The sequence below is a fragment of the Motacilla alba genome, chromosome 14, assembly GCF_015832195.1.
Source record: "Motacilla alba alba isolate MOTALB_02 chromosome 14, Motacilla_alba_V1.0_pri, whole genome shotgun sequence".
In the NCBI taxonomy this organism is placed as follows: domain Eukaryota; kingdom Metazoa; phylum Chordata; class Aves; order Passeriformes; family Motacillidae; genus Motacilla; species Motacilla alba.
The window spans coordinates 1056669-1081204 of record NC_052029.1 but is presented as its reverse complement, the minus strand read 5'-3'; the positions used below and the strand labels follow the sequence as shown (position 1 = coordinate 1081204).

Genomic DNA, 24536 nt, shown 5'->3' with positions numbered 1-24536 from the left:
TTATCTTTTAATTGGTTTTCCTGAAGGAGAGAGGAAAGGAATGAGCTATTGCAGCAAACCTCCCAGGTCAGAGCTTCCCCTGAGCTGATGAGGCCCAGCTGTGTATCTGCATCAACTGAGAGGAAGCCAAAAACAAGGAAGAAAAATCCACACTGCAGGAGCAGCAGAGCTGGGCAGCGAGAGGGACGCTCTGTGGAAGCTGAGATGGAGAATCAGAAGAGCTGATGGGACTGGCTCAGGAAAGGGGAGGGTCGGACATTAGTCTGCAAAGGGGATGTATTTTCCTCCCTTTTTTTATGGGCGCTGCTCTTGCCTACGGCCTCCTCAGGGAAGTCATGCCATTCTGGGAAAGAATAAAGCTGGTTTGGATCAGACTTTGCCCCTCTTCAGGTTTGGCCTGGAAAACTGTGTGCAGCCTGTGAGCACCAAAACGGAGGGGCTGGGTCTGCAACACTCCTGGCATTTCTTCTTGCTCCCAGTTTCTCCAGTAACATTTGGAAATAACAAAAGTGGAAGTTGATCAGGTATCAGCTGAATCCCCAAAATTCCCATGGTATGCCCAGAGGCAGGCAGCTGCAGACACCAGAGACCTGGGCCCAGGGCTCTGGCTCTGCACAGAGATAGCAGTGGGAAAACAAGTCCAGCTAAGGCAGACATGCAGCACACGGTGCTCTGCAAACCGAGTTTTGTTATTTACTCTCCTGATTGCTCATTAGAGGGGAGGAAGAGCAGCAGAACTCCATGAGTCAATGCCCTTTGAGCAAGGGCAGAAGGCTGATACCGCCCAGCACAAGCTCCAGTTTCAGCTTTGTGAAGCTTTGTTGAACTTGAAAATATTCAGGTTTAAATTTACCCCGAGCTGAACCCTTGAAGAAAATATCAGCTAAAATAATTCAGCTGCTGCTGATAGTGGGGTCTGGAAGAAAATACTCCAAAAATTTGGAGCATTTTGGAAGAAAATGCTCGCAGCAATTTGGAGTATATCCAAAGTACTCCAAGTGGCAATGCGCCACTTCCCAAATTTCTTCTCAGGAAACTGGTGATATGGTGCCACCCCTAAACAGAGCTCCAGCCCCCCATGCTGGTCGTACCCCCTGCAGCATCCCCACACCTCCAGCCTGCACTCAGAGGATTGAAAAGGACTGTTGGCTTCCATCAAAACCTGGCAGCATTCAAGGATTGACAGCTGTACCTGTTTTTAAGTGGTGCTGAAGAGCGGTGACTGGCCTTGAAAAAGCAATGGGTGAGAAAAACAAGTCCTAGCTGGTTAGAAAACACCCATTTTCATGTCTCAGTTCTGATGCATGAAGGCTTTGAGTATTTGACTCAGCAGTACTGATGTGACCCTGCTGTAGCAGCCCTCTGTCTCCTGGGACCAACCCTCACACCTGCCACTGCTTGAAGTTGCACAGGGGTGAAGCACAGGTGCACACCCATCTGCAGGAGATGTGCACGTACCAAACTGCTCCTCCTGCCACCCAGACACAGATCACCTGAGAGTGTTCCGAAGCAGCAGAGGCAGCAGTTTCCAACCAAGGATCTCTACAATTTCACAGATGCTTTAAAAGAAATCATTTGCAGAGAGCCCAGTGCATGTCACGGAGCCATGCTGGCTTTGCTCCTGGTTGGAAAGAAAAAGCAGGACCAGGACAACCCTGCACAGGGCTCGGGCTGGGGCAGGGTCACCACCAGGAAATTTCTCACACTCATGTGTGGAAGGCAGCTGGATGAATTTTTCCTTCTTCATTCAGAGGCCAAATTCAGGCAACTTTCTCTGATCTCGTGGTTGTTTTCTATAAACTCACAAATGTGCAATGGGCTGCATGGTGTGAGTCCATATTTCAGGGCACTGAATCTTCCACCCCTGGTGGGGCTGACAGGCTCCTCTGCCTGGGCGCTCCACTCCTTCCCTCCACACTCCTTCTGTAACCAACCTAAGGGTGTAATTTTCACAGCAGAAATAGAGACTTGTGAATCCTCCTCCCTCTTCCCACAGGAGATGAAAGTGCAGCTGGGACTGGATGAGTCACTTTGCAGGAGCAGAGAGGGATGACACTCTCTCCACACACAGACACCCCCAGGGACCCTAGGGGTGACAGATGGGGCACAGGAGCTCTCCCTGCAGTCAGAATCCTGCCCAGAGCCTGGCTTGGTGCCCTTGGCTGGGGGAGAGGCTCCAAAGCCTGGCAAAGAGCTGCAGGAGGGAAGGAAACACCTGGGAAATTCGTGTTGAGGGGAAACAGGAAAGAGCAGACAAGGTGAATGTTTTGGGTGGGTGACAGAATGGTGGTGGTTGAGCAAGAAACCCAGACTCCTAGAAGGGAATGAGGTTAGGAAAGGAAGGATGAGGAAGCCGGGATCCCTCTAAAACAGTTCAATTTCTCCAGGTTTGAAGTAAGGAAGCCCAGAATCAAATATGATGCTGAGCACCACTAGGGGATCCCAGAAGAAGCAAGGTGCAGGAGCACATCCCCTAGCACTCCCCAGTGCTGTGACAGGAGGAAGGAGTCCCATGGTCCATGATTATGTGAGTGACACCACCTTCTCAAGCCAGAATAATGCTGAGACCATGTGGAAGTGCTGCAGCAAAGAAGGCAGGGCCAGGATGCACAGACACCCTCGTGGTGCCACTTGCTCTGCTTACAGCTCCAGGTCCTGCTGTGCTCAGGGTGAACACACTCCCTCCTGGAGCTAAACCACTGCATAGAGGAGTTTTGTATATGAAGGAGTTATGCCTTATTTTGTCCAGAGCTAGAAGGTAATGGGGCTGGAAACAAGAACAGAAAACTACATATCTGGCAGGAACCTCTGTGGGCAAATATAATTGAAGATAATCACTGTTACACAGTTCACATATGTCCCTGCATGAGTCAAAGAAGTAATACTCACTGGTGCCCACCTCACTGCTCAATTTTGGGACACACAGCTCAAAACTGGGACCTAGGTTGTAGAAATCCAGAAACTGGCAGCCCTGAAGCCTTCTCACACTGTGCTCTCAACAAATGACCCTCACTTGGTTAAAAATTAAATGCCAACAGACCACGAGCATTGGCTTATTGCGCAGAGGAACTGTAAAAAAGCAACGAACCCCACCAGTTTGTAATAACTTAGAAATCCTGACAAAGGCTTTTTCCTTTGGCTCGGTGAGGAAATTAATAATTCTGCCTTTATTTGGCTAATACAGAATCATGGAATTGTGAAGGTTGGAAGACCACCAGTTCCAACCACTAACCCAGCACCACTGTGGTCACCGCTAAACCATGTCCCCAGGTGCCACATTCACACACTCATTAAAACCCTCTGGGGATGGTGACTCCACCACTGCCCTGGACAGCCTGTGCCAGTGCCTGAGCACGTTTCATGATGAAAATCTGGTACAGTTCATGCAAGAGCCCCATGATAGACTAAGACTGGGGTAGGAAATACTGAATAACAATTTATTGCACAACTGTCCCCCACCATAAATAAACTTTGACTGCAATGAAGAGCTGCAGAGAAATGAGAGCAGGTGAATATGGCACCAACAACCACAGCTGACTGTGAAAAAACCCCTGGCAAACCCAGTGTTAAACTTTGAGCAGCTCCATTAATTTTAAGATAAAGAGCAGGGAAGAAACTCACGCAGCAGGAAAGCGTCATTAAAGAAGCACAGGTGGCATCTCATAGTCCATTTTAAGCTGCCTCGTGCCAAGTAAAGCTGGAAAACAGGCAGCAAAATAAATCAGGAGGCACATTCTTGGATCCTCAGTGACCTAAGAAGTATTTTCCAGGTCTATGATTCAGCAAAAGGGAAATAAATAAATAATCAAAGCAGGGGAATAAAGCACCAACAGCCATCAGGAAGTGTGGGGCTGAAAATAGCAGCCAAGTGTCACCTTGATCCACTCCAACAAAGACTTTGGCAACAGTGACAAGTTGCTGGGTGACATCTCTGAGCTATTTTGGGCCCGTGGCTCTTACACTACGTGGGGAGCCCCTCTGGGCCATCGGCAGGGGGAGAAGGCCAGCGCCAGCCGCAGCATTCCAAAGGAACTTCCAAACCAGAGAGGGGGCATGAAATGAGGCATTCACGTGTCTCACAAGAAGGATGCTTTCCTGTGGATTCCAAGATGGATGGCAGCAGATGGAAAAGGATTATTACATCACGGCCAGCCACAGCCATGCTCCTTCCCAGCACTAGAGCTGAGCTCACACAGACCTTCCCACCTTCAGCTCAGGCCACAGCAGGCACTCAGCACACAGTGCTGGGAACCTGCTGGGATCCTGAGACAGGAAAAGCTGCAAACTGGGAGAAGAGGTCCCCAGCAGCTTTGCTGGTGTCCTCTTCAGCCCTTGGAGAAGGAGCTGTGGGTACTCCCACTGCTGCCCAGGGAGCTGGGCAGGCATCAGTGGAGCTGAGTGACTCACACACCAGGCACACTGGTTTTAAGGCTCACAGATAAGAAATCCACCTAATACATGTAAATAAGCTATTTTACTGTAATTACCTCTTAAAAAGAAAAAAAAAAAACAAAAAACGCAAAAAACAAATAAAACCCAACCTAATTAAAAGCCCAAAGCCCAAATAATGCTGTTTGCATTGTCATAAGCAAGACCCTCAGCTCCTCCCTACGAATGGATAGCGTGGTGCTCCCACCAGTTGGAGGAAGGGAGATGGAATCACACAAGATTCAAATCACTAATGCTTTGTTCAGTCAAACAGCTCCTTTAAATCTGGTGAGTTTGCTCTTGCAAGGACAGCAGGAGCTCTGCTGAGAGCTCTGTCACCCTCAAGAAGACTCCAGAACAGCCCAACACAACAAACACCATTTAAAACTGAGACAATACCAGGTAGTTAAGACTGAAAATAGTTGAAAAGATATTGGCAAACACACTGAATTTCCTAATGACCGTAAAAGTGATCCTGGAATGGTCCCAGAAACATGTAGTTATGTTTAAATTTATTTGCCCAAACTTGCTTAAATACAAAAAATGCTGTCTGATTCATCCCTGCATCCAGTATCCAACTATTTGAATTCTATCCCATTACGCAGTCAGCACAATATTATAATTAAAGCACCACTTATGGTTTCAGTAAGTGTTTAAAGGTGGGGCTTTGTTTTTGTGGGTTTTATTTTTTGTTTTGTTTTTGGTTGTTGTTGTTGTGGTTGTTACTGTTGAGTCACTATCCCTGGAGGGATTTAAAAGATGTGTAGACATCGTTTAGTGGTGGTCTTGGCATTGGGGAACATTTGGACTTGAAGATCTTAAAGATCTTTTCAACCTAAATGATTCCCTGATTCCTGTGTTCTCTCCTTTGTTTTCCTATGCCTGGTTGGTACCCAAAACTCCCACCTTGGAGGCAGTGAGAGCTGCAGATGCCCTCACCTGGCATGACAGCACTCAGCTGCTCAACAATTCCAAAAGCAAGATCTACTGCTAACATGTCCTCTAAGAGACTTCACCTCCAGAGGAAACTGCTCTGTGTTCTGAGCTTCAGAGCCTGAAGCAGGAGAACAAAACCCCAAGGGGGAGATGCCCAGAGAACACACTTGCAAATTGCAAAGCTCCAAGGCTGTGCCAGCTGAACCAACAGCTGTGGCACACTGCTTTTGAGAGAGGGGAAAGATGCTGAGTGCTACAGAGCTGCAGTGAAAGGAAAGGTACAACCCAATGCTTTACAGGGAAGGAGCCCCCACTGCAGTCCTGCTGAGCTGCCCATGCACCTTAGGCCTCTCTTGAGTCTTTCTTTTAAGCTGGACCTCATGTGAGACAAATGAATTGTTTCCCTCTACAACATGTAAGGGCTGAGGACAAACCTAACAGCAGCATGAGCACATCTGGGAGCTTGTGCTCCTAGAAACTGGGGGGGAAGACTCCAGACAAGCTTTTTTCCAAGGGCAGGCTCCTCCACTGACTCACATCTTGCTTCTAGTTACTTTTTCTTATCCAAACTCCTGATCCACTGGTTATCTTTCTTTTTCTGACTAAAAATAAGTCAAACATCTTTATTTGTGTGCCTAAATAACACATTACTGTAAACTTTCTCCTTGTGGAATTACAGTTCAAAATTCCCTTTTAATTTTTCCCCCTCCCATTCCCAGCTCTTTGTTCCCTGGCACATGGGGCACGCTGCTTCCTGCCCTCTTCTGTCTAACTGAGCTGAGATTAATTAACCAGCCATAGAATTTTTTAAATTAAAATGCTAAACCCCTTCTTTCTCCACAAATTAAAGCCAAGATGATAGATCTTTTCTTCTGGGTGGTGGTTACAAAAATAGTACTCAATCTGCGTGGTGAATGGTAGGAACTTTTAATACCTATTTAATGAATTGTTGTCACGTCAGACTGAGCAATGGTTAGGGGTTTTCTTTTGTGAGGTTGTTATTAATGTATGTGAAGCAGGACTAGGAAGCTGCCAGTGAAACCAGATGTCATCTGCACCAGTTCCAGTGTACATGCTTATAAAAATCAACCACAGTCCACCAGAACAAGAGGCCTTGCTGCAGAGACCACAGACATACAAAAGCAAGCTCATGAGCAAGTGAAATCACATCAATCTCTGTTTTACAGATAACAAGTGACAAGCCCTGGTGTCAGATCCATCATCTGCTGCAGCCTCTTAGTGACTCCACAATGGTGACAGGACTCAGGACTGGAAATGCACAGCCATGAACTGGCTGCCTGCCCACAAAAAATCCCTGTTGGCTCTTTCCCCTGGCACTCATAAGGCTATTAAAGCATTTCCCACTCACTGCTTACAGTGTACTGATAATTAGACACCCTGGGACAGTCTGGAGGAGCTCTCTGCATCCTGCAGCTCCCACATCCATTATCCTCAGTGTGCTCTGCATGCTTGTGGAACCCAAAACCACCCCCTTCAGCTTTAGCAGAAGCAGACAAAATATCTCAGCAAAACTTCAGCTGGAAAACACAAGCTCATACTGAATTCTGTAACTCAGGGAGAGATTGATTTGCATAAAAGAATATAAAAACTAAAAAATGTGTGTGGACATATAGTTCCCCCCAGTAGCTCCCCTAAAATCCAAGAGCTCTGTCTCAGCATTTTGCAGCACCAGTGCTCTTTCTAGAACTCTAGACTGGCACAACAACTTGCTGAGTCAGCTGTTAATGCTTCAGGTTTGACTCACACACAGTTTTAATCAAGTAACCTGCTCTCTGGAGCTCACAGAAAGCTCATTTAGAGAAGAACATCAACAGCAAATTTGTCATCTTCAGAGGGGGCTGGCAGTTTTCCTCCCACTTCAACATTTACCTCTTAAACTGCTCTTTGATGAAATTCCCTTATGCCTCACACAGCTCATCAGGGTTTGCCTCTCCAAACCCTAACGTGCGCTCCTGGCCCAGGGAGCTCCTCCTGCTCTTTTCCCAGGGGTGGGAGTGTGCCAAGGACAGTCACAGCAGCAGGGCACAGCCTGGCATGCTCTGTCACCACTCACATGCTGCCAGACCCCTCAGAAGGACTGGAAGAGGCAGGACATTCCTCCACACCACTGCTGGTGTCATCTCTCTTACCAAGACTCCAGTTATTTCTGGTTTCACAGGGAGCACCCCTGAAGCCCCACTGTTCAGTCTCTCCATGTGGCCCCTCCCAAGGAGGGGCTTCAGCAGCACTAGGTGGCAGATCTGGTAACACATACAGGATAAACCCCTTGGAGGGCTCAAAAGAGCTTCAGAACTAAGCACAGCTGAGGTTGGGGCTGCCCCTGGACCCCTGGAAGTGTCCAAGGTCAGGCTGGATGGGGTTTGGAGCACCCTGGGATAGTGGGAGGTGTCCCTGCCCATGGCAGGGGTGAAACTAAATTATTTTTAAGATACCTTCCAAGCCAAATCAGTCTGTGATCCTATTATTCTCTAATGCAAACCAAAGACAACTGGTGCATGTGAAGCCCTCCAAGAGGTTCTGCTGTTTGCAGTGTGCACTAACAGCAGCACTGCTGCTATCCTCCTGGCCAAACACATTTGCAAAACAAGCACTGTCTGTGGAGAAGTTATAGAGGGGAAGGAGAGAAGAGAGACAGGGAAAAGGAAAAACTGTAGCAGTTGGAAATACTTAAAGTCACAGAATCTGGAAAGAAATACTTGCCTCCTCCTCAGGATCCTATCCTTCAAGAAGGGAAAACCCAAAACCTTTGTAAATGCTACTGCAAGGGACAAAGAAGGAATAAGAGCTGCTAATTCTCCCTGGTCCTCACTATGCTTTCTCAGCTCATGTCTACACAACACTAGGATCATCTATCACTTTCAAAAAATACTGCTCATTTCCTGTGTTTCTGTAATTCTATCCCCTGGCATCAAACATTACCTTATGTCTTTGTTTCCTCATCTCAGCTGGATGTACTTTCTTCCAATAACAATGGCACATTCTATAACAAAGCCCTCAGCCCCTGAGTTCAACTGCTATTGAATCTATCTCTGCTACAGCACAAGACTGGTTTGAAAGAGTGAGTCATTCAAATTATTTGCAGTCTTACACATTTCCGAAATTTTAAAATGTGATGTAGGAAGAGAAACAAAATCTCACTGCACACAGAGGCAGAGAACGACCCAGCTACCTGACATTGTGCACCCCTTCTGCACAACTCCTACAGGGTCAGCTTGCCTTCTGAATTTGCAACAACCCCTGTGAACCCTCTCTTGTGGGCTGTCTCCTTTTCCCAGCCCTTTCCCACCTCTGCAGTCCTTGCTGTGCTGCTGAAGTTGCTGCCAATTTACACTGGCCTGCTCTGTGCTGAGCAGCAGATGCTCCATGACTCATGCAGTGCTTGCAGATGCAAGTTATCCATAACAGCACCCTAATTAACAATATCAAATGTCAGCTTTCCCATTCAAACACGGACATGTTCATGTGTATGACCTCACTATTTTAGGAGGCAGTGTCTGCTCCCTTGGAGTGTCCAAGGCCAGGTTGGACGAGACTTGGAGCAACCTGGTCCCGTGGAAGGTGTCCCACCCATGGCAGGGGGTGGGATGAGGCCCCTTCCAACCCAACCCAACCCATTCTGAGGTTCTATGACAAAAATACAAAGGGAAAGTCAGAGATGCTGATTTTCACCTATCATATGAATGATTTTTAGCACTAGGCAGTGGTGCACTTCCTGAATGGAATTTTAAGTACTCACAAGCAGAGTTTTTCCACTTCACTCCAAAGCTTTACCTGTCACTGAAAGACCAGGGAATTTGGGGATTACATGCAAAAGCCCAGCACGAAGGAGAAATGGCAGCTGGCCTTTTTCTGCGATGACAAGGTGGGAGGTGCTGCAGGCCCTGCGTTTTCTAGGGCCGGGCTGGACATTCCCGGGGTGCCTCCGGCTCCGGCAGGGACCGCGGGACCCGCCCGCCACCTGCCGGGCACAGCCAGACGGCAGCGCAAGCCCCGCTCGCTCCCTTGCGGCACTAAAGCCCGTCGGTCGCTCAGTGCTGCACGATCCCTCTGTGCCAGCTGCGAACACTGTCCCAGGCCAGCAGCTTGGTGTTGTGAGCACAGTCCCAGGCCAGCAGCTTGGTGTTGTGAGCACAGTCCCAGGCCAGCAGCTTGGTGTTGTGAGCACAGTCCCAGGCCAGCAGCTTGGTGTTGTGAGCACAGTCCCAGGCCAGCAGCTTGGTGTTGTGAGCACAGTCCCAGGCCAGCAGCTTGGTGTTGAGGTGAGGGACGCCGTATCAGCTTGGCTTCTCGGGATTTCTGGATGCTGGAAGGGCGTGACCCATGGTCCTACGGCTGATCAGTATAAACACGTTTTGTTCCCTGCTGCACTGTCTGCATCCAGGAGCCTGGTGTCCTGAGCTTGGTAGAGACAGCTTTGGAAGAAAAGCCAAATCCAGAGTCGCTGAAGCCCTGAAGGGGCTTCACAAAACCTCAATTAACAGGTAAGGAAGGTGACATAATACAACAGAAACACAGACTGATTTGGATTGGAAGGGACCTTAAAACTCACCTCATTCCACCCCCTGCCATGGGCAGGGACACCTTCCACTAGCCCAGGGTGCTCCAAGCCCTGTCCAACCCATCCTTGGTTGGACTTCCAGGGATCCAGGGGCAGCCCATGCCAGGGCCTCCCCACCCTCCCAGGGAACAATTCCTTCCCAACATCCCATCCATCCTTATCCTCTGGCAGTGGGAAGCCATTCCCTGAGTTCTGTCCCTCCATCCCTTGTCTCCAGTCCCTCTGCAGCTCTCCTGGAGCCCCTTTAGGCCCTGCAAGGGGCTCTGAGGTCTTTCTGGAGCCTTCTCTTCTCCAGGTGAGCACCCCCAGCTCTGCCAGCCTGGCTCCAGAGCAGAGGGGCTCCAGTCCTCCTGATACAAAAAGGAAGTTAAAATAAAACAAAATAAATAAAGGCCATAACAAAAACAAACCTCTGGAATTTAGCTGAATAAACAGGCAGAGTAAAGAAGTTCATAGAAAGATTTATTGCTTGGAGCTGTCTTTGGCTCTGTGCAGGACCAGCAGGAGGCTCCCCAGCTCAGTCCAGCAGCTCGTCTCTCACCAGCACAGGGAAGCGCCGGCCCCCCTCACAGAGCTGGCTGTGGATGGCCCGGAACAGCCCTGCAGAGCCCTCCAGCAATGGCCTGGGCTCCAGGACAGGCAGCAGCTCTGCCATCATCACCTGGGCAGAAGCAAAGGAGACACTGTCACCAGAGCCAGCAGCACTCCAGTACTCCCTGTAGTGGCTGCATTACAAGTGAAATCTAATCAGAACAGTATGACTAATAACAGGCTAATTGATTGATGGATACTTTCTTTTGTCATATTTAATAAAGGCAGAGTGGTTCATTTTCTGCTCATAAGCTGCGTCGGCAGCCACCCAGCATTTCCAGAGCAGAGTCAAGTGGCAGTGCTGCTGCCCTGCTGCAGGGAAGGCTCAGCACTGGGATGAGATCAGCATCCTGAAAGAAACTGCAGCTGGTGTTGGTTCAGGAGCTCTGCAGCCACACAGTGAAGTGCTCACTCACCCAAGGGTAAAGTTCAACCCCTCGCTCAGGACTGTTCCCATCACCTTCCAGTTATGCCAGAGATGCGAGTGGCCAACTCCAGCCCAAACAGGCTACAGGACTGCTCAGGCTGTCCAGCATTCCCTGCCTGCCTGCTTCTCTGTTAAGCCTATGTTGGGATCTCAGCCCATGCTGTCAAACAACCCAGGGGAGCATCAGTATCAGCTCTGGGATTAGGACTCACTGACAACTCAAGCACAGGTCACTTCAATCACTGACAAAAGCTGGGTTTTGGTGCCCCACTCTTGAGTTAATGCTCAGATAGACATTTTGCCTGGGATTTTTATTTTTTTCCTTTTTCATCTGGCATGAGGTTATGAAGTCTGAGCAGCCTGCACACCAAAACCCACCTACCCTGCTGCACACTGCCTGCCCAGGAGAGAGGACAACTGCATGTGTCAGCCACCTCCCTAAAGGCTGCCAGAGCTCCAGGAGTGTTTGGACAACGCTCTCAGGCAGAGGGTGGGATTCTTGGGCTGTCTATGCAGGGTGAGGAGTTGGGTCTCTTCCAACTCAAAGTTATTCTGTGATTCCATGATTGTTGCCTGGTGGATACAGAGGAAGACCCAAACAGAATAGAGTACAGGATATCTGCAGGGGGTTCTCTCTCCTGTTCTACACAAGTCTCTGTGCAGGGATGGGGAGCTGGACACAGCTGCTCATCTCTGGGAAGTCTCTTCCTACAGACATGAAAGCTACCTAAGGGGAAAGCTGGCACATGAAGGAGTGCTGCACTGCTCCGCTTCCCTCCACCTGCTCTGCTCCTGACACCTAAGAAGGAAAGATCTTCACCATCAAAGACAGGCTAAGAGCTACCAGGAATTTCTATGATACTTGGCATTCTTCCATGGAAAGGCAGTGGACAGGTTTGGCTCAGAAACAGGCACATCCTTTTCTGGGGTATTTATCTTGTTCCAAGCCCACTTACTTCATCTGTCCCAAGAATTTCACTTATCCTGCACACTCTGCACAGGGCTGCTTCAGACCCTCAGGGCTCACATGGCACAAAGCATCTATTTGGGTGCATGTGCAGAAGAAACTGAGTCAACCAACAGAGCAGCAGGAATCAGGCTTTGGTCACCACTTTGTTTTGGGCAGACAAAAAAACCCCAAACCCTTCATAATCCATAATTCAGGATTATAATGCTGAAATCCCATTTGAAATCAGGTAGCAATCTGTCTTCAGCCACAGGGATGCAGACAGTTATTAATAATGCCTCTCTGGCTAACAAAAAAAATGACTTTTCCAGAGCCTCTATCACTCAAGTCATTGGCAAAGAATAGGTCAAAGGAGATTTGATTTCACGGATCTTCTCTGCCCTTTGCTGCTGGCTGAGAAGAACAAGTAATCCCTGTGTGGCAAACTCTCTGCTCAGGCTGCTGAAGAAGCTGACACCTCCTACCCTGTTCTTACAGTCTCAGAATGGTAAAAGCAAGATTAGCAGCACAGTGGTTTGAGGTTTAAAAGAAAAGCAACAGAGAACAGAGGAGTTCACCAGCTGGAAGTCACACAGGAAGGAATGAGGGAGTGGGTGCCCTAATAATGCTGTAAAGGCCTGACAAAAGGGGTATTACCAACATCCTCCACTGCCAAATTCTTTCAGAATACATAAATGAAATCTTATCAGGAGAGGGTCAGGCATATAAGAGCCTCTGCTCTGGCCCTAACAACAACAACAAAAAGTCCCATTCACCAACAAAGAGAACAAGGCATAAACACAGAAACATCACTGGAGGAACTTGCCATGCTGCTGCTGCCCATCAACACCTTGTACAACAGCTGCTGCCCCACAATTGTCCTTTTCCTTCCCTGTTCTGGGAGCACTGATACTTCTCCAGACTCACCTTTTGTAAGGCAATCTCTTGGTGCAGCATTGACACTTGCAGCTTCAAGGCAAACAGGTCCCTCAGCTCCTGGAGACTGGAGTAACAGAGGAGAGGCACAGCCAGCATGTCTGCACTGTCACATGTCTGTCCCCTGGCAGGGACACAGGCTGGAGAGCAGCTCCCCACATCCCCAGTGCAGTCTGGGCACAGCCTCAGCTGGGACTCCAGAGCTGCCAGGGTACAAGAAAGGGCAGGAGACAAAAACATACAAGTTAAATCTGTACTTGCAGACTTTATGATCTACTTACTGTTCCCAGAAACTGATGACTAAAGACACTGTATTAATCAGGGTAAGCTCCTCACACATGGCACAATCAGGGCACACTAAGCTGTGGCCTGCATTGTCCCCTCCCCAGCCCGCTTGAACTGCAAAGCTCCAAGTCTCTCCTGAACATGGGGGGGGACACACAGGTACCACAGATTTGTTTGCCACCAGAGAATTAAGTGCTCCAATACCATAAAGATAACCAGAAGCAAAATGACCTTGGTCCAGTGTCCTGCACAGAGATAGCAAAGGGCCATGTTCACACTTGACCACAAACACAGGGACTGTCTCACCTTCTCGTAGCAGCTGCAGCTTCTGCAGGCACTGGGACACTGTGGTTCGCAAACCCTCCAAGGTCAGAAGGCTTTCATACTCTTCTTGCAGAGTGGAAGGGTCTACAAGAGAAGCAGAGAAAAGGTGGGAACATTGGAACTTTCCTCCCCAAAGAGCTTCCAGAATGGCCTCGGGTTCACCAGCCTTCATTTCAGGCAGAGAATGTTCCTGTCCCTTGTGTCCAGCAGATGCCAAGAACACAAAACACATGGAACTGAGCCCAAATCATCCTTATTCTACCTTCTGCACTCCCACTGCCCTTTTTCCCTCCTTACCTGCAGGCTCAGATTCCACATACTGCCTCAGACGGGAGGGGACATCCTGGAGGCCCCTTAATTCCTCCTCTATCTCTGCAGGACTGGGGGTCAGCTTCGGGGAGCAAAACTCAAACAGCAGCAGCTTAAGGAAGGTTCCACAGAATCCTGAGCCCCAGGCCAGGCCAGCTGGAATCAGGGCAGAGGGAAGTGGCACTGAAAGGGGAAGGTGAGGACAGCAAGCACAGCTGTGTAGGGCATGCCTGCCTTGTGGCCACGTTTGGCTGGATCAGAAGTTTTGCAAGTGCTCAACAGCTGTACTGTGAGAAAACCCACTGCCTAGAGACCCAACTGGAACTGCTGTTATTGGAGGTATAACTCTCTCCAGCTTGGAGCTGACTGCAGAGCAATTGCACCCTGTGCCTGCTAGGAAAGGATACGGTTGTCTGGATTCTCTCCATAAAACGGGTCCTTGCAGCTGCTGCATCTGCACTTGTTCGGCACAGGCGACATCTCTCCCATGCCCTGAAATTCCAAAGGGGCAGGAGGTGGAAGTTATGCTCCTTTGTACCAGACAGTGCTCACTTTGAGCTGTGACACACCAGCGTGGCACAGCAGTGCTTTAATTACAAGTGTCTCCCTGCCCTTCTCTCTCACGGGTTATTTACCAGCCATTCCCAATCATTCCCACGGCCGCTCTCAGATCAATAAGGACACCCTGCAGAAAGCATCAGACACTGCAAAGCACCGGTTACTCTCTCCTCTTGTTTTGAGGGGAGGGATCAGAAGACAGACAGCACATTTCCATAAGCAGAATGTGAAGTCGCAGCACATCCCTCATTCTGTTGTATTGTCCTGCCTGTGTTTATACCCCATAGGAAACAACAAATATTCCCTTCCTTTCTTGGCAGAAAGTCATTTGCATTTCTGTACATTGGTTCTGTTAGTATAGGTGTACAAAATAAAAGAGCAGACAGGATAAACTCTCACCCAACTACTTCATATTCCAAACTTCCTCAAGATTCTTCTTCAATAATTTTTTTGGGGGGACAAAGTGGTATGTATGGCAAGCAGATTGACAGCAGCATGTCAGGGATGCAAGACAGAGGTTTAAGGACAGTATCATGAAGAAGCTGGCCAGGACTTCACATCAGAGTCCACCAGTTTTTCAGATAAAGCACTGCACAAATAACAGCACTATTGGAGAGATGCATTTCTCTCACAGAGTTCAGCATCCTCATGGAAGCACAGTCCCCATGATATCCTTTCCTTAAGGACTGTCTCCCAAAACCTGCCACAGTAAGTGGGAGCCATTAGGAGGAAGCTTAAAATAGTTCTGCAGTGCCTGACTAACTCGAGTGTGCATGTGTCTTCTCTCTAGCCTAATGGGTCTTTTAAATCATGTTAGAATCTGCAGATTTCAGAAATATGTTATGCAAAGAAGTGACAAGGTTAATGGAACAGGAAAGAATAGAAGTTCCCAGGCAAGATGCAAACCCTCTACGATGGATCTTTAGTGCAAAGGTTATTCTCAATCTGTTACTGAGTTGAAAGCAATAGTAAGAAGTATAAAATTACACCAAAGTGATTGGAATGCTAAAAGGCTCAATTTAGAAGTGAAAATTAAGGGTATAAAGTCTTTACAACTTGCAGAAGGGCAACTAACAAACTGGTGTCTGATAAATGACAGTTTCCAAGAGGAGGAGGAATTCTTGAGGGCAGCACAACGGGCTATAGTTAGATTTAAGAAAGGGTTTATGCTTAGTATTTGAACAAAGCACATAATGAGCATCAGAGGAAATGTGAGAAATCCTTCCAGAAGACTGGAGAATGGATTAGAACATGCAAGCCCCAACCTGCTGCACCATCCCTGCAGTAACACTGTAGCTGGCTTAGTGTAAGAGTTCAGCAGCAAGAAGCAGCCTCAGACACACACTGGTGTGCTGCTTCCAGGCTGCAAAGGCAGGGCAGGGATGGTCTGGGAAACTCTCATTGGATAGTGTATACAGACACCCATCCCATGGGGTGTCCTGCCTTCAACAGGTGTGTGGCACCAGCAGAGACTTCTGCTGCACCCTTAAACCCACGATGAAAGCATTCCAGGAACTTAATGACTCAGTGATTAAAAATTAGCACTCAGAGAGCAAAAGTAGCACTAGTGGCTACAATAGCAGGGCAACACATCCTCAGCAGCAGCCTCGCAGTATGGGAGCTCTTCCTGCTCCCAGTTCAGGCCCCATACCCTGTGGGGCCACTGCCTCCCAGGGCACACGAAGAGCCACACCTGACCCCTCCTCACAGCCCTGAAGCTGAGGGTAGTTGTCGTGGTTTGAGAGGAAATGAGTTTTTGGGAGGTGGTAGTGGTCAAACCAATAGGTGCCCAGATGTGGATATTGGCACCTGGTTTGACCATTGAGCATATGGATCCGCCTCTGAGAACACAGGAGTTAAAAGCGAGAAGCTCCCAGGGGATTGCCCTCTTGGTTCCGGTGGATGAAGAGTTCAGACCTCCCCTGCCCAGCTTCGGGCTGGGTGGGGGAGGGGAAAGCCACGCGGCCGAGGGAGGTAGGCCGGAGCCTTGGGCAGAGACGGGAGGCGATGGCTTGGATAAGAGTGAGTTCCCCACAGAGACGGAGGGGTGGAGGAACTCAGAGAAGCAGTGGGCAGCCCCCCCTCCTCGGGAGAGAGAGAGAGTGAGAGAGAGGTGCCAGTGCTATCTTGAACTTGATAGCACCGGCCGGGCCGAGGCAATGGGAAGCGTGCCCAGTGAAGAGTGCAGAACTGGTGTGGGAGTTCGTAATGAGCAGAGACTGTGATTTTAACCCTTCTGCGGAAGGTGGAAACCTGGCAAATGCTGATCCTCCGGGAGTCGAAGGAGGAGAGAGACGGATGAGAGGAAATATAAAAGGTGAGAGAGCGGTGCAAGTGAAGAACGACGGAGAGAAGCTGAGGAAATCCTAGGTGGAGGAGATGACAGAGTGGCTTTTGGCTGGACTTTTTCTTGTATAGCCATAAGCAGAATTTTTCCTGTAATACAGAGACTGCATTTTAGGGGGAGGCGGCGCCAAGGAGTGATGGTGAGACCCCTCGGCCCCAGGGGGTGAAATATTGGGGGGGACTGGTGTCCCGAACAGGAGGAGGCGGTGCCAAAGAAGTGATGGTGAGACCCCTCGGCCCCAGGGGGTGAAATATTGGGGGGGACTGGTGTCCCGAAACGGTGAGACTGTCGTTCTCTTCTGGAACTGGGCATCCTTGAAAGGGAAACCCTAAAAGCAGCTCTGGTCCATGTGCAGTGGTGAGAGCACTGAACATGGAAGGAAGAAGTCACGACGTGCAGGTGCTGAGTGACGGGGGATTGGCCTGTGGCACAAGGGGGGGGGCTCTTCTCTCCTCAATGAAATGAGAGGTGATAGTCGGAAGGGTGGAGATGGACTGTGTTGATTATTTGAAGAGTGTGATGGACTGGATAAAGAACTGAGGTTTTGTGTCATTCTGTGAGAATTGAGTGGGGGGAGGAGGAATGTTTGACAGGTTTTTCCATTCTGCTCTGTGTGTTAATTTTATAATTGTGTGGTAATAAAGTTTTTTTCCTTTTGTTTGCAAGTGGAGGCCTGCTTTGCTCTGTCTCTGATCACATCTCACAGCAGACACCAGGGAAGATGGGTTTTCATGGGGGCACTGGCATTGGGCCAGGGTCAAACCATGACAGTAGTTCTGGACTGAACTGGTCAGACTGGTCTTACCTGGAGTTCCTGGAATAGGCTTTCCTGTAGGGAACAGGGAGCTTCATCTGGCATCTGTGAAACAGGAGAAGGATCAATGCTGGCAGCTGGAAAGCAATTAACTGAGCCTTGTCTTCCAACAGGGAAAATGTGTTTTGTCAAAATCTGAAATTAATTCAGCTGCAATGGGAGATGTCAGCAACTCTGGAGATTGGATCCACCACTGTCTTCAGACTGTCCTCAAGAAAGGAAGATTAGGTTGCTCATTCGACTCCACAGGCATCATGGAGCTGAGCTGGGAGAGCTCCTGCATCCTGGACCAATCAGAGGTTCATCCAGGGTGGGCAGCTGGGAGCAAAGCCACGGCACGGCGGAGTACAGACATGGAAACAACACCTTCAGGGAAACTGGTCTGCCATACCCTCTTGCCCTACCTTAGCTGGACGAGGCAGCTTTGCTTAGCACCGTATCACACTCAAAGAAATAGGAAAGGGACATTCCAGCTTCCACTGGGAATATGATTCTTAACCCTGAAGCAGAATAATCCCTAAATTGTTACTACAAAAACAGGAGGGTTGGCAGTTGTTAGTCACATGCAGACTAGGAATGTAGCAAGGCCACAGCTGGGGATTTAAGTAAATGTTTGAATCCAGATCCTTGTTCCTACAGCAACTGTCACTGTCCGGGGGCCCTTCCAATGCCAGTGAAAAGGGATCATTTCCTCCCTGCACAAACACAGGAGTTAGGTTGTGGTGGCTGAGAGAAATACTCCTCAAAACTTTCCAGATGCAGATTGAGCTTCAATGTTGTTAAAGCAAAAGAGGAAAGAAATTACTTAAACAAGACAGACTGGCACGAAGGCAAAGCCAATCTTCCAAGTATTATTTTGCCACTTTTCCACAGAGAATCTCAGTAACATTCCCTTCATAATCCTTCCTGCACCAAACCCTCGAAACAACTGCACTTTGGTCAGTCCTGATTTGTGTAGTTACGTGGGCAGTATGTTACAGGTTAACAGGGACGGCATCAAACCCAGATGCCATCACTCCAAACAGCACTGGGCACATGCTTTAGAGAGAGAGAGAGAAATCATGCATTATGTATTGTCACTGTGTAAAAAACAGAATAAATAAAAAAATCAATATGCTGTAATAGGGAGTACACTCAGAGGAAAGCTAAGGCTCAAGAAAGCTCTACAGAGACAGCTTTCCAAAACACTCACAGGGGACTATGAAACATCAAAAGTCTTAATTGAAAGGCTTTCGAAGTCCCAGCCATCCAACAACAAGACCATAAAATGAAAACACTTACTCAACCACAATAAAGGCTTTTAAACTGTATAGGATCCTTCCTCTTGAGAGGGATGTGAGGAAGATGAAGCCAGGCTGGGACCCCCAGAGCAGCTACAGCCAGCAGGATTGGTACATGTGCCTGTGAGTATGGAGCAGAACAGGAGAGGTGCCCACCTCCCACACTTACCCCTTTTCCTGCAGGGTGCCTGTCCCTGGTGAGGCGCTCCTTCCCCGTGCACCTGCAGTGTCCTCCTTTTTGCTGGACTCTCCCAGGAAACCACAACTTTTCTTCCCTGCATCAAGTAACTGCTTGCCAGCAACTGTGGAATTCTTTCCTGCAGCTGAATCCCCTCCATAAAAGCTTTGCTGCTCATTTGGGGCAGATTCAGACAAGCCAGGTGTCTCCTGGGGTTCAGCTGCAGCACAGACTTCTCTGGCAGTGGCACCTGTTGCTGTCCTGTGACTCCTTCCTTGTTTGGAAGTCACTGCTTTTGAGAAAATCTTCCCAGCTGTCCTGGGGCCTTGAGAAACACATCTGGCTGGAACTTTCCTTTGCAGTTTCTTCACATCTGGGTCAGTCCTGTAAGGGGCTCTTAACTGGTATGGAGAGGGCTTCTTCAACAACAAAGGCTTTTTGCTTCCAGTTCTCACTTTCCTGTACTCAGGAACATCCTCAACAGGTACAGGTACCTGCTGCTCTTCAGCTTTCTTGGGAGCATGTGCCTCACCTGCCCATTTCTGTCCTCTAGCTCTCTGAGCCTCTAATGAAGTTTTCAAGATGCTTTCCCTGACTTTCAGTGCCTTCTCTAAGGCCCTGTTCAGCAGTTCCAGCTCCTCTAGCTCCTTGGGTGAAGGCCTGTCTTCTGCAAGAAGAGAAAACATGTCAGAAGGCTCAAACATGGATGTTCCATATTTGACTCTTCACTAACTTGCTCTTCCAGGTGGCACAGAAGGAAACGAAACTTAATGACTGGTGCAGGGGGTATTTTTTTAGTGGTGGGAACAGCCACTGCACAGAGGATGCAGGTAAGATTGCCAGAAGCTTTGAAGACCCAGGATGGATGTGATCCACAGGAGGACGCATCTCCCCAGCCAACCTCAACAAGTGACATTCCCGCACTTGGGTCAGACCCGCAGTCACTTTATTGCCGGCCTTGGCTAACGAGACACGACTCCAAGCTAACCCCAAGGAGGAGAGAGGGAGGAATAAGGCAGAGGGGGTATTTAAGTGGATGCAGAGCATTGGGATAACTCCTAACACCCCAACTGGCCCGGGGCCGGTGTGATATGAGGGGGCACCGGCCCGGGGGAAGCGCTCACCATGCTCAGTGCTGGAGCCTGACTGTGGCTGTGGCCGCTCCTCTTCCTCATCATCCCTGGGGGGAACAAACAGCGACGGAGCCGGCATGGCTGCACCGGCACGGGACCAGCACCCCCGGCCCGCGGGGCCTTGGACACGGCTGCGGGACCGCGCCCGGGCCTCCCTCCTCGCTGCGGGCCGCCCGGGGACGGAGGGGCCCGGGACGGGGGCGCCACACGCGCGGGTGCCGCACTCACCAGCGCCGCAGGAGCGCCCGGCTCCGCGCCGCCCGCCGCTCCAGCTCCCGCCGCCGCTCCGCGCCCTCGCCCAGCGCCGCCCTCAGCGCCGCCGCCGCCCTGCAAGGCCCAGCGCGGTCAGCGCCCCGCGGGACCCGGCGCGGTCCGGCGGGGCCCTGGCCCCTGCCCCTCACCTTCGGCCGCGGCCCGCAGGCAGCATCAGCCCGGCCACGGCCCCGCCGCTCCTCCCGCCGGCCCCGCGCTCCCCGCGGCCCTGCCAGGACCCGCGGCCGGGGCGTGGCCCGCGCGGCGGAGGCGGGAGCGGCCCCGGGCCTGCGGCGTTCCGGGCGGCCCCGGGGGCCCGCTGCGCCGCGGCGCCGAGGGCGTCGGGCAGAGGCGTCTCTGTGGTCGCTGTGCCGGGGATGCCCCGCTGGGCCCGGGGAAGCTGCTCTTCCCTCCGCTGCCTTCGGCGCTTCCCTCTCTTCCCTACCCCCGCTAAGGGGGCTCGGACGCCGCGGGCCTGTTCCACAGCCCGAGGTATTTGACCTCTCCTGGGGTCAGGAGCCAATCGGGATTTGTTCCCCTCAGCGCTGGCAGTGGAGCGCCCCGGGGGCACAGAGCCCCGGCTCCGCACAGGCCCCGCAGCTGCGGGTGGAAGCGGGCCCGGCGCGGTGCCGGGTGTCCGCCGCTACCCCGGGAGCGTGGCAGAACCACCTTCGGCCCCGCGCACGGCAAACTCTTGCCGCCCGTGCTTTGCGTCAGCATCAAAGAGAATTTGTGGGGGGGTTTGATGGAGAGGGGAATCTGCCTTGCTCTGAGGCTGTGGAAGCAGCCGGGTTGGTACCGCGGGCTCCGAGTGCTGCTGGATCCTGTCAGGATCAGCTCTGCTGCGGAGCAGTGCAGTTCTCCAGAAGAGCCCGTAGCTGGCACTGTCTGTTCAGGCAGCTGAGGAGCAGGAATCCAGTCCTCCCCTTTGCACAGCAGAATGAAAGTTAGGAAGAAGTTGGAAAGGAGGAAAGAAGAGGTTCTTTGCCTTCAATGGCTGAATCTTGAGGTTGAGATGTTCGTGATTCCCTGCGGCGACGTGACCACAGAATTTTTAAAAGAGAAATTGAGAATTCCAGGTGATTCGTCGAGACAGGACTTTAAAACCCCTTATAAAATGTTACAAAATATCAGAAAAATCATCACACATCGTGAGTTTCCACATTCACGAACTCAACATTTTTCCAATTGTAATTTGCACTTTTGGCACAGACAAAGAATGATTTCTCTCTCTGTCGACTTTGCAACCAAATTTGGCAAACAGGCTGGCCCCTTCCTGCCCTGAATCTTGTAGAGAAGTGTGAGTTCACTGTCAGAACTCTGTGACAGTTATGCTGTGAACAGGCATGAGCCAAGGTAGAGCCCAGCTAGATGTCCCTGGGCTCAGTAGTGCTGACAGGGATATCAGACACTCAGAAAATAGTTTAATCAACAAAGTCACCAGGTCCAATGCTGTGAGACCCTGGGAAGCACAGCAGCAGATCAAGAAGAGCTCATTTTCAGACAGCTGCTTCTCTATAATCATTAAATATCCTGAATCAGAAGGGACACAAGGATCATGGATCCAGCTCCTGTTCCTGCCCAGGACACCAATCCCACCCTGGGCATCCCTGAGGTCACTGTCCAAGCACTCCTGGAGCTTTGGCAGCCTCGGGGCCGTGCCCATTCCCTGGGGAGCCTGGGCAGTGCCCAGCACCCTTGAGAGGAAGGAGCTTTTCCTGAAATCTAACCTAAACCTCCCCTGGCACAGCTCCAGCTGTTCCCTCAGGTCCTGTCCCTGGTCACAGAGCAGAGATCAGAGCTGGCCCTCAGGATGAAGCTGCACCTGGTGAGCTCTGCCCTCAGTCTCCTTCAGGCTGAACAAACCGAGTGCCCTCAGCCGCTCCTCACACAGCTCTAGTTCCCTCGAGACCCTTCACCATCCTCGAGGCTCTGTTTTGCTCTCCAGTAACTTTAGATCCTCCTGATACTGTGGTGCCCAAAGCTGTGTCCAGGGTAGGTGGATTCCTGCAGGCTGGGACTGGCCAGGAGATGAAGCCCTGGTCTCCTGGAGCCTCCAGCATCACCTGCTGTCCCAGGGGGAGCACAGCCTGGGCCATGAGAGTGACACCTCTCCTCAGGCACCTGCATGCTGTCGGCATTTAAGTATTAAAAATAACCAAAAAAGGGATCAGGCTGCTGTAATCTGGGAAAGTCACCTGAGGCATGAAGCCTGCTGGAGCAGCACTACTGACAACGGCTACCTTTCGCATCAAGTCTCTATAGTTTGTGCTAAAAATGATCCCCAAAACCCAAAGGATACCTTTGTACAGGAGATGAATCAAGTGTGTGCCCCTCGTGAGCCTCTGGCTTTGTGCAGGCAGTAGAATTCCCCGCAACAGACAGGAAAGCTTTAATGCAGGCACTTTGCTGTTAAGCTGCACCTTGCTGGGAAGAAGGACAGACGAATATCTGCATGTTGGCTTAGAGTAACATTTTAGGTAAAGCAAGGGCTGCTGCCATCACAAAATCAGGAGGGGCAGCGTAGCGGGGAGGGCAAGGCTTTACCTCGCTCCTTCCAGCTGTAGCGAGCACTGGTTAAACCATGGGTGTAACCTTGGCAGAGATGTTGGGGTGAGGTGATAATTGCAGGTGGAGAGCAGAAACTTCCTGACAGAGATAAAACTACTCCTCTGCTGATGCTCAGGGCTCAAACTTGCTGATTCTGGACTCAGCTCAGCTGCTCCCACTCCCCTCCACACCTCCATGATGGGCTCCTGCTGCCTTGCCTTCTGAGGAGTCTTGCAACAGGGCAGCAGCTGGGGAAATGAGTTCCTGCCTTCTCTTGGGGGTGGTTTGGTTTCCAGTAGATCATCTGACAAAGCCAGTGGAGGAAAAGGTCCCGGGTGTGTGTATCTAACTCTTTTCACTGAGAGCAGCTTGTGCTGGAGTGGGTAAATGCAGCGAAGAGCTGTATTCTGTTCATGTAGCAACAGGCCCTGCACCAGTTCAGACCTGATGTGGCACAGCTGGCATAGGAGACACTTGTGCCAGAGCCTGGATTTTGAGCTAACAGAGTCTGAACTGTGTTTGTGCTTCATGACATTGCTTGCTGGGAAAATGCTGGGTAGCTCAACCTGGCACACATGCTAGGTAACATTTCAACTGGTGCAAAAATTTAGTTACAAAAGACAGTTAAAATACTTGTGTGATGTACAGGGGACTGTTTCTAGTACACAGCTCTGGCACCAGTTATTTTTGGGCCTGAAGTCATGAGAATCTTGCACAGGTGAGATGTAAGAGAAGTTACAATGTCAGCACTCATTCACTGCTCAGGCTGACAGGTGCCAGGTGATATTCTGCAACCTGTATTTCTATTTTCCTGAGAGCCCAACTCTTAAATACCTGTCAGCTAATAAAAATAACTGTCCAGGCACTGGGATCTCCTGCTGGGTGCCTAAAGCTCTTTGAAAGCCGTGCCCATAACCCATCGTGGTAGGATTCCCTGGGGTAAAATTCAAGTAGACATCACTTAGCAACAAGAGAAAAAAAATAAACCAGGAGATAAACTTAATCACTAATATCCCTCCCCACACTTTCTATATTATTGCTATATTATATTATTCCATGAGCTGTGCTCCTCCTGCATGCTGCCCATGGGGATCAGTGCACTTTGCTGAACTGACACAGGAAAATCCTCCCTATTTTCACAGGCATGTTGTGGCTTAAACCCAGCCAGCAACTCAGCCCCACACTGCTCCCTCACCCCTTCCCAGTGGGATGGGGGAGAGCCTTTGCTTTCCCTGTTAAACTGTCTTTATCTCAACCCATGACTTTTCTCACATTTGAGAAAAGTCATGGGTTGAGATAAAGACAGTTTAACAGGGAAAGCAAAGGCCATGCAAGAAAAGCAGAACCAGGAATTCATTCCCTGCTTCTCCCGGGGCAGGCAGGTATTCAACCATCACCAGGGCAGCCCGACCCTGTCACAGGTAACAGTTCCTTGTGATAGGAAAGGTGTGTGCTAATGTCTTTACACACAATTCCATGGGTGAGGGGATGGGTGTTAATGTCTTTGAAATTTGTCCTAATGTCTCTACCAGCTTCAAGTGAGGCCTCAGGTTTCAGCTTTTATATTTTTCAGATTCTGTGCTGCTTTAGTGTGAACTTCTGAGCTTCACATTAGGGGATGGTGAGCTCTCATCACAGAGTAGGGGGACTAAACAATTCCTTC

General features: G+C 50.1%; 1 protein-coding gene across 1 annotated transcript; it reads right to left on the bottom strand.

Annotated features, from left to right (window-relative positions):
* Positions 1 to 10388: 10388 nt before the first annotated feature.
* Positions 10389 to 22453, bottom strand: TEDC2 (tubulin epsilon and delta complex 2). Its single transcript, XM_038151622.1, has 10 exons — positions 22448 to 22453; positions 20300 to 20829; positions 20063 to 20118; positions 18930 to 19605; positions 17472 to 17525; positions 14169 to 14253; positions 13750 to 13864; positions 13435 to 13536; positions 12835 to 13046; positions 10389 to 10604 (listed from the first exon to the last, which is right to left on the bottom strand). Exons 1-10 carry the CDS (start codon positions 22451 to 22453, stop codon positions 10461 to 10463), a joined length of 1980 nt encoding a protein of 659 aa, XP_038007550.1. The 3' UTR covers positions 10389 to 10460.
* Between the last annotated feature and the right edge of the window lie 2083 nt (positions 22454 to 24536).